General features: G+C 43.1%; 1 protein-coding gene across 1 annotated transcript in view; it reads left to right on the forward strand.

The window, feature by feature from the left end:
- LOC117514001 (antigen peptide transporter 1-like) overlaps positions 1–15,575 on the forward strand; it is a 76,661-nt gene that overhangs the window by 45,683 nt on the left and 15,403 nt on the right. Inside the window, 5 exon segments of the mRNA XM_034174284.1 lie at positions 8,713–8,908; positions 9,808–9,922; positions 10,646–10,776; positions 11,522–11,727; positions 11,809–12,006. Of these exon segments, the coding sequence (XP_034030175.1) occupies positions 8,713–8,908; positions 9,808–9,922; positions 10,646–10,776; positions 11,522–11,727; positions 11,809–12,006 (846 nt within the window).

Raw genomic sequence — 15,575 nt, forward strand, 5'->3', positions numbered from 1 at the left:
TAGGATGCCCGAGGAATTTTGTACTGCCGCACGAAGGTGGGCGGTGCATTTGGAGGAGTTGGGATGTGCACAGAGTGGATGTGGGTGAGCCCACAATGCAACGAATCATTAGCGAAGGACGCTCGGTATTTATAGAGTAGGTCTCTTAGATGTCCTCGTTCCTCGTCATTCTTTAAGGCATCTGCTGCTGCTACGACTTGTTCTATCTGAGATGCAAATTCAGAATCAGAACCTGGGTTACGGTTCAGAACGGGTTCAATGTCATTTCCAGCACTCGTTTTGTTTTCAGTGTCGACCGTGAGGACCGTAAGGGTCTGGAGGACCATGTGGTCAGGATCATCAAGGTCTATTCTGCTGACAGTGTCTTCCTCGGAGATGTTTGCTGGAAATACAGCGATCACTCCTGAGGGTTTCGAAAAGACAACCCCCCGTTGTGAACAGGGGAGAAGCGATGGAGGGACTTGGCCAAGAACTGGGATGTTCAGCTCAAAGTCCTGGAATTCAGTGCTGATTAACCAACCCAGTGGGGTGGCTTTGGGAATCAGAATGTCTTCGCCAGTGTCATTATGCACCATCAAGCGAGTTGTCCGACTTCCTAGGCTCAGAAGTGGAGTAGCTTCCAGAGATAGTCCCAGTTTGGTGAAGAGCTGGGATGGCTGGAAGACTGCCTGTGAATGTCGGAGCCATTGTTCTGGACGTATCACGAGGTGGAGTGGTGCATTTTTCACGTTGGCTGGTATCGTGATGTGACCATCACTCACTACCTGACATGCATCAGGGATCAATTGTCCAGACCTTCGATACTCCGGATCGGAGTAAGCGGGATCATTGCATGCTCTGGTTAGGGACCAGAGGACCTGATTGACTCTGTCAACCTGCACCTCCAATCGGACAAGGAGGTCACCTCCTATATAAACAGAGTGTGGTAAGTTTGATATGACTAAGAATGAGTGGTTCAATTCTCGTCGGTTCCAACGCATTCTGAGTGTGCAGATTCCAGTTGCCTTGAGTACGGACTGGGGTAGAGGGTCCTTTGGAAAACGGAAAGATTTTTCCACATATAAAATGTCTGGATTGGATTTTCTCAATGAGTCAAACAGACTCAGGGCTACTTGAGCAGTGGGTGTGTTTTCCAAATGGAGACCATCTACTACCAGAGGGCAGTACTCACTCGCATTCGTGTCCTCTGACAACTTACAGAGGAAAGTGTCCTTCTCAGCCAGCAGTGCATCTGGGGGCCAAGAAGCATCTTGCGGGTCGACAGCTGACGGAATGTCTGCTGTGACCATGTCGCGTGGGGGTTCTGCGTCATTTTGGATCTCAATGGCATAACACTGGGGCTTTGCTGGTTGAGTCACCTCAGGCGGGTGAGGGTGACGGACCTGTGCCCACAGTTTTAACCATTTGAAATCGATGAGGGGTTCAAACCGGTTGACAAAATCTTTCCCTATGAGGAAGGGAATGGTGTCGAGCGCTGATATGTACATGGGGTGTACCAGACTCATGGGTCCAACAGTGATGTTGACCAGGGCCATTGAGGACAAAGTTGCCGGGTTGTTCGTGTAGGGCTGGATCTCCAATGAACACGGCGACAGTTTGAGGTTTCTGTTGGCCTGCCGTGCTGCTACCTGCAGTTGTTTAAACAGTGAGGTAGACATCAAGGTGACATCGGCAGCGGTGTCCAGAAGAGCTTCATGTCTTAGTAAGTTTTCCAGGGTTAGGGACAAATAAAATTTCTTTGCAATCCCCTTCTCAGAGAGGTTGCCTAAGAATTTTTGTACGGGTGGTTGTCCAGTTATAAAGGATGCTGGATCAGCGCAGGATCTCTTGTCCTGATCATCCTGGACTCCCAAGATGGCACTGGGAGGACCAGACTTGGTCTCTCCTGGTTCTTGGTCCCTATCTGAAAGATATGGTGCCTCAGGACGTGGGTCCTGGGATGGTGACGCTAACGGGTTGTCCACACTTCAGTATAGGTCTTCCTCAGACGCTTCTGGCAGAGTTTGTGAAGACCCCGGGTGGGTGGTTGGAGCTATGCGGTTTACACACAGCACGTTAGCTTTCTTTTTGGCCATTTCGTCCTCGACTTCCTGGAGGAGGGCTTTCATGATCTTCCGAATTTCTTGATGGAGACTTGAGTCCACATACTTATCTGAGGGCTTGGATCGGTCTCTTTCTCTGGAGTCTCGGTTCCAAGTGCCCTTATTGTTGCGTCCAGGTGGTCCCTGATGTGGGTGTCTGGAACCCTGCCATCCTTGGGATCGGTCACCTGGGTACTCACGTCTGTCATTGGGGTGATCTTCCCATGTGGTGGGCTTCTCCCACTGTCTGGGTTTGAACTTATTTCCCCGATTTTCAGCAGTTTCGGAGCCCTCTCTGGTTCCGAAGTCACTTTGGTTTTGTGGGGACCAATGCGGTTTTGCTCGTGGTCCACCTCGGTCCTTGGGTCGGCTCTTGACAGATGGTTTCATCTGTCGAGGGGAGGTAGTGGCAAAGCCAGCATGAGATTTAAATGACCCCCTGGAGGTGTCTTCAAGCTCGAGGGTAGGTCTAGGTGCTTCAAGACTGAGGATCATCTTGTCCTCGGAATTACCCTCTCTCTTAATTTGTTTAGCGAAACCTTTCATAGCAAGGTCACGCAGGTACTGTATGGGAGCCTCATTGGGATCGCCTAGGATTCCCAGATGATGACTCGTGTTGACCAATTTTTGGTTTAAAATTAAGGTCCTCCTCCATACCTGGTTCATTTCGGGTGCCGAAATAGGTACAGAGAAGCCTGTTGTAGTATTGTTGGGGCGGTTCACGCCTGCCTTGTTTGACGGCCATAGCGGCGGCTAGGCCTGTCCGGACGGAGTGATCCGAATATTCTTTTTCTAATGCTAAGCTAAGTTTAGCAAAGTCTTGTCGTACCTCAGTGGGTTGACGCTCAACGAACCGGCTGACCTCGCGGCTGGAAGTCCGCTTAATGAGGTAGATGTAATGTTCACCGGTAGCATGAGTGTAATCCCTGAGGTAATAGCATATGTCATTATGTCGTTTAAATACGCACATGTGACAGGGGAGCCTCCTGGAGTTGGCTCAAAACGGTTAATAAGTCGTGCAATCTTGTCCAGTTCTCTGTCGTTAAGGACAGTGGTAGGACGCATCTGAGGGAAAAGGAGAGGCGGTGCCTCTCGATGACCATGATAAGGAGGTTGGAACTCCTGAGGATGCGGCATGGGTCCTGACAGGGGTTCAGGGCGCACTTCCTTGCGGTCTGTGGTGGTGAACGTTTGCGTTCCGCTTTTCCACATGACCTTTTGTTCAGGGTCTCCCAGTGGTTGGGAGTTTAACTGTCGTTCGCGCTTTAAGGATTGCACTTCAGCATTGAGGCGCTCATTTTGTTCTCGAGTATCGTGTAGAAGATTTTGTGTGTCTGTCAGATGTCTCAGCACCTCGCGAGTCTTCAGCTTTCCAGACTCCAAAATGTCTTCATGCTTTCCAGCATGACTCTTTAATGTTTTAACCTCACCATACGCCTGTTGGAGTAAATCATGAGCTTCTCCTTGTTCTCGATACGCGGAGCTAAGTTCAGTCTGTAACTCCTTAATTTCATTGTCATGTTCCTGAAGAGTTTCTTTCAGGATCCAGATGCGGTATCTAATTCATCGGACTGATTTGGGGAAGGCTGTAGGTCTTCCAACTTTTCTTCAACAAGGGTCAAAGACTGCTGTTTTTCTTCCAATTGCTGTCTCAGGAGTTTATTCTCCTCACGCAGTTCAACATTTTGTTCTTTCTGCCTTTTTATAGAAAGAACTGATTTGTCCATGAGTGATTCAGTGTTTTTGAGCTTCAGGGCTGTGGCAATGGCTAGCTTGCCAAGCACTGTAGCCAAGTTTTTCTTTTCCACAGTTGCTGCTAATGTCTGACTCATGAGTTCAGATATCTCAGCACCTATGCTTTCGCGCGTGGCTTGTTGCATGTCGTGCAAGTAGCCAGGCAATATTTCGGCGGTCAGGTCAGATAAGACCTCTTCTAAAAGTCGCTAAGAGTCGCTACAACCTTGGCTTTCCAGGTCGGTAGAAGTTCTTGGTTTGTTGTCACTGGGCGTGGCCATGTTGGCTTTCTGGGGTGACGGTTAGACGGCGTGCACCAGAAACAAAACAATAAAGAACTGACAACAAAATAAGATGAGCGACAATAAAAAATATTTACAGATGATCCAGCTGCAGAAGTATGAAAGGGATTAGTGAGTTAACTGCAGGTGAAACCAGCAGTGGAGAATTCACACAAATGCAAAAGGAAAATATTGAGGAGTGTTATTTGTTGTGTTATGAAGAACTTTACTTTGTTTAGTTATTGTGATGTAACGCCAATGTTCTCTGTTTAGAACTGCTATGGGTTACACTTCGGTAAAGCTTCAGTGCTTTCGCGTTAAAAAAAAGAAAAAAGTCACTCCTGAAGGAGGTGTTCTTTTAATGAGGTAGGAGTATCAGAAGCAATAAATTTTTCTTTATTGTGATTAAATGATCTCCTGATTAATCTTAATTAAATAGGATTGAAACTGTAAAGTTCATTAGTTAGTTGTGAAAACAAGATTAAAAATATAAGTGTGTACACTAGATTAGTATCCAGACAGTAGAATAAAAGATTCGTATTTCCAATTAGAATTGGAAAAAGCGACTTAAAAGAGAAAAAAAAAGTTATTATGCAAGATAAGACTTGATAAAAAATGTTTCAGTTAATGGTAGTTATTCTTTTAAGTGGTAGCAAAAAGTTAAAAAGTCGCTGGAAATTATTTACATGCAATACAGGCTAGTTACCAGCAGTTGGCGGACTATCCGGTTACTGTAGCATGCTGTTATGTGGTTAGCGGAAGCTAGACTAACTGGTCAGGAGCTTAGCTGCGGTGGTTAGCACCTGGGTTAATTCAATGATCGGAGCCTCGGCGTTTGAGAGCGGCTAATGGCCTGTTAGCACGCTATTGCCTCCGGTTTTCCGATGGCTGATTAGTGTTCAATCCGAGTTAAGGGGCCGTTAGCACGGCTGTAGACGCCAGTGCGTGTTAGCGTTTTGTTAGCAGGCCCGAACTGTCGCATGTCGCGCCGACAGCAGAAATCGAATGAACAAAATTACACGGACTGATTAACATACAGGTTTCATGCAGTTAGTGACCGTTAAAGCATTAAAAGGAGCTTGGTTCACCAAGTAATGCTTAATGAAAACAAATCGTTATGATTTTCAACACCGCTCATGGGCCGCTAAGCCGTTCAGAGCGGGCGTTGTAAGATGGTGACTGTTTACGTTGTGCATATGACGTAGGCAGTTTGACGGCGGTGCGTCAAGCCGTTGATGACGTCGTAACGTCGGCGCTTCATGACGTGTTTTGCACACAGAGGGGGTTTGAAGCAGGCAACGCCTCCTCTTCAAACTTTTCCACTCAACAACAATAAATTCTTAAAAACGTGCTTGTTTTTCTTCACAAAATGGTGGACTCGGCGGTCCTTTGGAACAACACAGCACTTTTAAAACACAAGATGGTGGACACGGCGGTCCCCCTCCCTTTTCTCTCAAACAAGCTTTTAACCTGGACGTCTCCGGGTCAGGGAAGCAATCACTTGGCAAGGCTCAGTGTAACATCAGAATCTCAGCTCAGTCAAGCCATGGCTGGACAATCAGAGCACAACGTGCTGACTGACTCACACGTTTTTTGACTGGTTAAGTAGCTAATTTAACTAGTCCCTTGGAGTCACGAATACAGTGATTACAATAATTGGAATCTCGCAATTTTGCAATATGTATCCGGGTGACCAGTTTAAATCTGGAAACTCGCAGAATTTAACTGTCACCGAGGCCTCACATTAAACATGAATTTCTCATGTGAAAATAATACAGCGCTTTCTTTGTTTTCTCTTTTTTCTCTCTCACATGCACACACACACAGTTGAATAAAGACAGATTAAGTTGCTCTATACGCTTCCAACTTAATTGACTGTATTTTCTGTATGACTCACAGAGGTTCAGACCTGATAAGTGCACCTCACACGGGGCACCAATATACTGTAGAGAAAGAAGGGCTACAGGATGAATATTATAATATTTTGGAATATGGAAAATTATCACTTGTGGATAATTTTACCTCAGGGGCACCACTTATTTAAAGGATAAGTCCTTCTGAGTTTAAGCATTAATTAATTGATTAGTCTCAATCCGACACCCTCTGTAAAATCATAGAAAAATCACAGACAACTTCACAAGTTTAAGATATTTATTTAACCCTGGCAGGAGTTAAATAACAGGACATAACACAGTGAGCAATTTAATTATGACGACATTCAATTAGAAATGATTATACGATGTTCTGATCGTTTGGTTTCGTAGCGGGAGTTTTGGAGTAAAATTTGTCCTAATGTAACAGGTAGTTTACTTTGGTATTTGTTAACCAGAGAGAGAGTTAATGATTTTGAATAGAGTTAAATAAAGCCACTCTGTTTATCTGACAACATAGCCCGGTCTTACTTTGCGCCGTCTTCGTGAGGTCTATTGCTGGAATCGTCTGGTTCAGTCGACGCTCTGTCCACCACACAGCTTCGTCAGGGACCTTGACAAAGGCTCTGCCGGTCCTACCCACTCGGTCTCCTTAGTGGCGGGGATGAATTGCTGTGATTTCATGGTGGGAGATCGAATTGCTGGGACGTCTCAGCTGACCTGGATGTTTTTCCTCTGCAGCGCTCTGGCGTATGGCTCGTCAAAATAAAAGTTTGAGTGTCTTTATTCTCTATCAAAAATCAAAAATTCGTCTTTCGTCGTCGTCTTTTGGAAGCTTGGTCGAATCATAATTCAATGCAAAAAGGGTTGACTTTAGGAGAAGAGGTTCAAAAAGAAATTTGGATTCTTACGAAAGAAAAAGGTTTAAATTTGGAATTCGAAAAAGGAAGTTGAAGGCATCCAGCGCTTTTAACTTGACAAAGGTTGCAAAAGTTATCTGTCGGAAAAATATAAAGTAAATTCTTGTCGGTCCGCCAACAAGAATTGAAATCTTAGGTAGCACGTGGCTTCAGACAAAGGGTTGTAAAAATGACGGCTTTAGGTGGCGTCTTTACCCAAGGAAAAGAAAAGATGATAGAGTAGTCGGAGGAAGAAGAGAAGAGAGAGGCGTTCTCGGGTGCGGGCTCTTTTAACCGGGTTAATAAGCTCCACCCCGAAGAATTCAGGGTAATGTAATTTCTGGGGTCCATTGTCTAATTTTTATATATCTGAATCAGCGAGGTTCCAACATTCCGCTTTGAAACCAAATTATCTCGCAGAATAAATCTTGTAACTGTTTACCTGAAATTATATACCACACATATATATATCGTATATAACATATTAAGTAAACATTTCCAAATGCAGAGTATACACATCAAATATAAAATCTTCAGGCATGCATGAAGAAAAAAGTTTCCTTCTGTTCTTTTGTTTTTCTTCTTTTTTGTTACAGACGATATAATGACATTTCGTTTCTTTAAAATGTCGTTAGGACGTTTGAGGTTGGCAGATCGTTCATAGCCTGCTCTTCCCAAATCGTCCCACGGGGTCGCTCTTGTTCCATGGTTAAAGTTTTATATTTATCCAACAGAGCGGTTAAAGGTGTTGAGCGTGCATCTGGTTTTGGGTAACTGATAAGAGTTCACAGCTATGTGAAGAATACTTTTTGGGGTAATCTTAAATCCTTAAAGTGTTGGGGGTTTGTTGACAGATCCAAGCCGTGCCGGGCTTAAGTCTCTTGTTTGACACCTGGAGATATACCAGGCCTGGCTGTAGGGAGTTTATCTCAATTTAAAGGAATTCAAACCCCATCTTAATGCAAGCTTAAGATGGTGGTTTGTTTGATCACAGCTTTCCACTACAAGACATACGCCTGGATTGACTCACCTCCTGTCCAGCATGCCTGTCCATAATAACATTTTTTCATGGCAACCATCATTCAGCAGGCTTTGCCAGTAAAATCTCATAATCTTCATGATTTCCCCCTCTCTGTAGTCAAACGATTCCAACCTTTCAACAGCCTCTGGGCCAGTGAGATTCAGAATTATGTGCACTTGTACTTTCTTTCATTTATCCTACAGTCCTGTGTTGCAGTAGATTCTCCATTCCTTCTCAGTTTTTTGGCAGTTATCAGCAATGTTGTCATTAAAAAACTAATTGATCAATGACATGGAGTGCTTGAGTCATTACCAGGCACTTCTGACATCATGTGATATGACCGTAAACTTGACATGCAACTCCCAGGAGTTTAGCCACTAGACTGCTTTATTCATGTGGCTCCAACATGCAGTGGTCACCACTATTCAGTTTCTCTTATATAGTGCTAAATCACAACAAAGCTGCCTCAAGTCGCTTCACACAGGTAAGGTCAAACCTTACCAACTCCAAGAGCAAGAACACAGGTGACAGTGGTAAGGAAAAACTCCCTCTGAGGATTTGTGGAAGAAACCTCAAGCAGACCAGACTCAGAGGGGTGAACTTGCCATGCTGCCAACACACTTGACAACACAAATATACAGACACCACCTAGTGACATCAACATCAGCGTTGCCACTTAGTGATGCCAATATCAGCACTTGTGATTGATGGTGACAGTACTACACTACAATTACAAAGCAGGAGTTTCTGGGCCTTGGCAGAGAAATTGTATGCACTTTCAGTGCATTCTTAGAAATTTTGCTCAAGATGCCAGTTGTTTTGCAGATACTACAGGGTTATGGTGTAACAGTAGTGGCCTGGATCTACTGGAGTCGATATATCTTACCTTGGTTGATGAAGATGACCACCAACAAGCCCAGTGAGGATACTGGTGCCATCCTGAAGAGACTGATGGAATACATGCTGCCTTATCGCTGGCGTTTTGTTGCTGTGCTGGTTCTTGTGGTTCTGTCCTCTTGTGGTGAGTAAAACATCTCCTCTCTTTAAATGTAGTCTGCACGAAGTAATTAAACAAGTGTAGTGTTTTGATCAAAACATGAACATAGCCTATATTTTCTGCTGTTTAAAGTTTTAAGTGAACATCTCCAGTAATTCTGCATGTTTTAGCTGAAGCCTGTTCATATGATGTGTTCCTTACAACCACTTTACACAGCATGAAACTCAAGGATGCAGAAATTATTTTTAGGGTTTCCATTTGATTCACTAGATTCTAGTATAATCTTACAATCTGATTGCTGACATGTGGGGTTGATCATCTGCCACAGCAAAATTTGTGTGTTGGTTTTTATAAAGTCATATTTTAAGCATTTGAATGTGACAAAAAGTGCAGACAGTAGTTTTGTCAGGATGAATTTTGGAAGTGTTGTGAAGAACATTCAGCTGCATTTTTATCAGGTTGGGAACATCAATGTGTATTCAGTAACATTAACCATATCAAAATGTTATTTTTTAACCCTGTACTGAAATTAACTCAAGCATAAAATGGTTCTCAGAACATAATTTGTTGCAAATTGTGTTTTCATAATTGGCTAACGCATGCAAAATTGTCAAAATCATTCTTTAATATCAAACCAGTTGCTCATCACTTTTCAAGGAATCACTCCATTTCAAGGAAAGGTGGTAACGCATCGTTGGGCAGCCAAATGGCTTAGTGGTTAGCACTGTTGTCTCACAGCAAGAAGGTCATGGGATTGATTCCCCCTGGGACTAATCTGGTTAAATTAAAGAATATTAGAAGAATATTACATATTGTGTGACTGAACCCCTGCAGTCGTGTTTGCAGGGATGTTGATGTACAGTAACACCCAGACTGCTGTCACCAAAAATGATTGTCATGATAATATGAACTTCTGACTTCAGCTGAGATGGCTGTTCCAAAATACACTGGTCATGTGGCTGACTGGATCCAAAATGAAGAAGCACCTGGTGTATTCACAGAGGCCGTCACAGTCATAACAATAATGACTGCTGCCAGGTAATGTAGTCTTCTGCCACAGAGTGAAAGATTTGGTACATTTATGGCAAACACTTTAAACACTGCCATCAGCCATACAAATATAAACACTGTGATAAATATGAGGGTCCACATTGTTCATACATCAATTTTAAGTTTGTCATCTTATTCTTCCAGCAGCTTTTGTTAGATGTCAGAACAGCAAATCACCCATCTCCATCTCACCCTGTCCTCTGTCACACCAACCACATGCATGTCCTCCATCTCCATGTCATAAACTTCTTCTTTGGCCTCCCTTTTGTCCTCATGCCTGGTATTTTCATCCTCAGCATCCTTCTCCCTGTATACCCTGCATCTCTTCTCTGCACATCAAAACCTTCACAATCGTACCTCACTGACTTTGTCTATAAACAGTCCCTTTGTCCAATTTCTCTATGTTCATTCCTCATCTTGTCCAGCCTTCTCAGTCTAAAAGAAACCTGCAGCATCTTCACCTCTGCCACCTCCAGGTCTGCCATCTGTGTTTTTGTTAACACCGCTGTCTCTGTCAACACTGTACAACGTTGTTGGTCTTCCTACCAGTGTCTAAATTTTCTGTTTCACTCTTGCAGTTACCCTTCCATACCCGCATTCTAGCTTGCAAAGCAGTGCCAGCTTTGTCAGCAATGCACCAGTCACAAGAACTAAAAATGCTATTGTGTTGCTGATCTTGTTATGTATTGTATGCTGTGTTATCTGTTTCAGTGCTGTGCTCGAGCTGATATGTGACCTCATCTTCAACATCACCATGAGCCTCGTACATGCCTCAGTCCAGGGAATTATATTCCAGTCAGTGCTAAAACAGGATATTGCTTTTTTTGATGTCATACCAACAGGTAAGTCATACATATAAGTGACTAGACAGAAGCTCTGCTTTCAATGTTGAAATTTTCAAAGCCGGCACAAATGATTCATGCACATTCCGAGGCAGCAGCTCACAAATCCAGGTCGACTACCCAGAATGGGTGGAAGGTGAGCAGGGGGGGCGGACCTGGACCTGGTACTGCTGGTGAAATTTGATATTCTACTGGCCAACAGGGAAGGGTGAACAGTCATTATAACTACACAGTTGTGCCAGATTTAAAGAAAATATATATAATAAAAAAATAAACAACTTTGCAAGCATCACCACCACCAACCACTGCAAAGTGACCAAACACGGTGCTCTTTGCACTCTCAAATCTAAAACGTGATGCTGCTTTTACACAGCACTTCTACACGAAAATTTAAAATAAAATAAATAAAACGAAACAGCCACCCCAGCCAGATTTGTGGGTACTGATGTTTTCCCCTTAAGTGTGTGTTAACTGCGATAGTGTGCTCCACTCTTGCAGGAACTGATCCGTGTGTACGTGTGTGTGCATCAGTGTGATCTGCTTGCGCGGTATAACATCCAGAATGGGCATGATATCACACATCCATTGTCAGTCCATCTCATGGGTCAGAGGATGCATCTGTAATATCATGGCTGTTAGAACCCATACAGATGGCCGCTGACTTTCAGAAATCCTCGATCGACCACTGCATACATTACATTTTTCTACTTAAACCCGAAATGCTAACATGCTGCTCTGTTTTTAGGTGAACTGGTGTCACGTATTACCACTGATACCAATGAAATGAGTGAGGCGCTTAGTGCGAAACTAAGTTACATGATGTGGCGCACAGCACGTTTTGGCTTCATCTTTTTCTTCATGGTAAACCAGTCATGGAAGATGTCCTTACTCATTTGCATGGGACTGCCCATCATCTGGGTCATACCAATGCTCACCGGGCATTTCCATCAGGTAAAGAGGAGAGAGATAACATTGAAATGTTACATAAATTGTTTCAGTACACGTAAAATGTGCATCTACTGTATGTTTCAGGCTGTAGCTGCAAAGGTTCAAGAGTCGCTGGCTAAGGCCAACCAGGTGGCCACAGAGACCTTCTCCTCCATGAAGACAGTGAGGAGCTTTGCCAGTGAGGACGGTGAGACAGAGAAGTACAGACGGAAACTGGATGACATCCATGCCCTAAACAAAAAGAAAGCAGTATATTCTGCAGCCAATACCTGTGCCAATAGTGTAAGTTACAAAACTACTTATGTTAACATTTTCAGTACTTCAGATGGAATTAATCAACAGAATAATGCTGTATATGTAGATACTATTGGAAAAATTCTATTTGGATTTTTTTTTTTTAATTTACGCATTTGGCAATCTGTATTTGTGCTTTCTTTTTAAAGCCTGAATATGGATGTGCAATTTGATTGCTTCAAGAAAATGTTTGGTTCATATGGCATAGACTATGTGACTAAAGTGTCAGGCTTTAGATTTAGCGGTTAGCACTGTTGTCTCGCAGTAAGAAGATCCTGGGATCGCTTCCTACCTTAACCTTTCTGGGTGGAGTTTGAATGTTCTCCGTGTAGGTTTTCTCTCACAATCAAAAAACACACACACATTCATCTTCAACCACTTAGTCCAATTAAGGGTCGCGGGGGGCTGGAGCCTATCCCAGCAGCTATAGAGCGCAAGGCAGGGCTGGGCCACTCAAGGACATTCACGGAGTTGTCCTGAAGTCACTTTGATATCTTGGTGTTTGCTTAGGGTCATTGTCCTGATGAAAGATGAACCGTCACCCCAGTCTGTGGTCAAGAGCGCTCTGGTACAGGCTTTCATCCAGGATGCCTCTGTACATTGCTGCATTTATCTTTACCTCAGTCCTGGCTAGTCTCCCAGTTCCTGCTACTGAAAAACATCCCTATAGCCAGCGGTGGGCACAGATAACCAAAAAAGTATCGATAACAGATAATCAGATAACTTAAAAGTTATCTTTGATAAAGATAAACTGATAAACCACCCAAAAATGTATTGGAAGTTACAGATAACCGATAAATTCTGGTATTGTCTCTGGTACACTTGCAACTACTAACAAGCTGATTTTGAATTTTAACACCACGATCACTTTTGGAAGCATTAAAAGGGACGATGAACCCAAATGAGTCAGCACTTCTGTCTTTGAGCGTCCTGCCCCCTGCTGGAAGCTCCTGTTTACTGCATGGCTTCCAGCACAGACGCAAGTTGAGGAGAGCTATGAAGGTCACCTCATTATTATGACTGAGCAGAGAGCCGTGAGGTGAAAATATCCGTGATGCTGTGAGGCGGAGGAGGTCTTGGAAAATAAAGCAATGCTGAGTTATGGTTTGGTGTATAAATAAAATGAATACTGATAGAATAACTGTCACTTCTGTCATTTGTACAAAGTTAAAATATAACATATATCTTTTAATGTTGAATAATGCACTAATTCTGAAGTTTTGTAACAAACACAGACAGATCACAAAGGATTCTGGGTAAAATGTGCCTCGGCTAACACTGATTGGTTTGACTCATACATTATGTAAACCAACATTATGTAAATTATGTAAAACATTCCATTTTTTTATTTGTAAAAAAAAAAGGCATTTTCCCAAAAAAAAAAAAGAGCCAAGTTGTAATTAGATAACCGTCTGATATAACCTGTGTCAAAATAAATAATAGAACACTATCATGATCTACTGGTGCCAGACGTTCAGTACTTAAGCTGGGTTTACACTGTGCGAGTTTTGGCCCTTTTTCAGATGATTTTTCATTCATGCGAGAATTTTTTGGATCACACGAATTTCAGGTTAATCGTGCATCCTGCATCGTGTAGTGTACATGGAGTAACGAGCTGCGTTTAACATCTCACGACCACCTCCTGATCGCTGATCGTATGGTTGAATGAAAATCAAACCTGTTTGTATTATTCTGGTCTGCCGTCGTGAGGGTATCCTGCTGCTAAAGAGCTACAAGCATCCAACCGCTCGCACTGTGCATGTGCAAACACTGCAGACCTGTCTTGTAATGTTTTTTTTTGTTGTTGTTTTGTTTTTAAATTTTGATGTCTCCCATCGAGAGTTTTTGTAAATTAAGTTTGAAAAAAAAGCTTCTGTTTACGTTTTGCTTCTGGAAAATGAGTCCGACATGTGGTTTTTGAACGTAAAATGTGTGTGAGAACATAAATCGTGCACTCTGAACTTTTACACCGTGCGGTTCTGTGGTACAGTTTGAACTGAAACCGAGTATAGCGATTAAACATATCATACAGTGTCTGCCCAGCTTCAGGACGAATACTGCCATGAACACTACTGGCCAGTAGATGGCAGTAGAGACCATGAAAACTTGCCAAAACAAAATTCCAGATAATCCGTGTCTGCTACATTTAAGATGCATGGAATTTAGCAAACACAATAACAATGTCTATAAACCCAGAGAATATATTCACAAGAGTTTTACGCACTAGAGTTTAATGCTGTTGTCCATGGAGCCTCAACAGAGTGTCTGAAATGCATTTGTCCTGTCGTGAACATATTGAGATTACCCTATCCTACCCATAATGCACTGCTGGGCACAGCATCTGCTCACTAAAACCTTAAAAATTAGCGCATTACTTTAAAACATATATCTGATATTTTCACTTTAGAAAACTTCAGACGTGATAATAATTTTAAATAACTTGTCCAAAATTAGTTTGGTTAAAATTTGAACCATAAGTTAAAAATGTATGCCTCTGGATGACTCTGGTGATATTGCCAGCGTATCAGTGTGGTGATTTTTTTTTTTTTTGTGACCAGTTCTCCTTTGCCTGCAGAGGATGGAGTGGTTTCTCCTAGAAGCAGCTCTTTTCTGTTTGCAGAGCGTAGAACTACACATCTGCTATGAAACTTTTAACAGGTAGGTCCTCAACTGATTTTAAATTTTAAAAATGTTTGTAGCTGTTTACTATGGTAATGGTCTAAAAATTATCGGACAAAAATTTATTGGAAGATAATTAGTCTGATAATGGTTTTTAAAGTTATCTAAAAAGATAATCAGATAATGAAAACATTATCTTCGATAGTTATCGGAACTGTGCCCACCACTGCCTATAGCGCAATGCTGCCACCACTGCCCATCACTGTAGGGATGGTCTAAGTCATTCAGGAGCCTTTTTTATCAAACTCCAGGTGGGTTGCCATGTGCCTTTTAGTAAGGTGTTGCTACTGTCTGGCCTCTCTGCCATACAGGCCTGATTGGTGGATTGCTGCAGAAATGGTTGTCCATCTGGAAGGTTCTCCTCTTTCTACAGAGGAATGCTGGAGCCTTGACAGAGTGACCATCGGATTCTTGGTCACCTCCCTGACTAAGGGCCCCTTCACACATAACATGATTGAAGCCGATTGGCGCACAAAGCAGGAATGGCATGCCGTTCCTGCTTTCATCCAAGTGTGCTCTCCCCTGCCATGAAACAACATTGTCAGGTGATGCTGACGTGGCTGGGGTGCGATCGCTGTACAGCACAGCGTGCATCTGGTCAGCTGTAATGTCCAGCTGGAACAGCTGACTGCTGTGTACTCGCAATTTTTGGTTGGGACTCCGGCGAGGGCGGTCACATCTCCTCCTCTCTCCTCTCTTTCTGTGTTTATCTCTGCCCCAACCTTCAAAAGTCCCAACTTCACCAGACTGTGAATTCTTCAAACTATATTTGGAATAACCATGGAATTGATTTATTCTTATTTGCTTTATGGCAGGAGGGCTTTTGCTGATTAGGCACTGCCCTGACCTACAGGAAAATTGGCAAGACGGTTGCTACC

Source organism: Thalassophryne amazonica, chromosome 7 (genome assembly GCF_902500255.1).
Source record: "Thalassophryne amazonica chromosome 7, fThaAma1.1, whole genome shotgun sequence".
In the NCBI taxonomy this organism is placed as follows: domain Eukaryota; kingdom Metazoa; phylum Chordata; class Actinopteri; order Batrachoidiformes; family Batrachoididae; genus Thalassophryne; species Thalassophryne amazonica.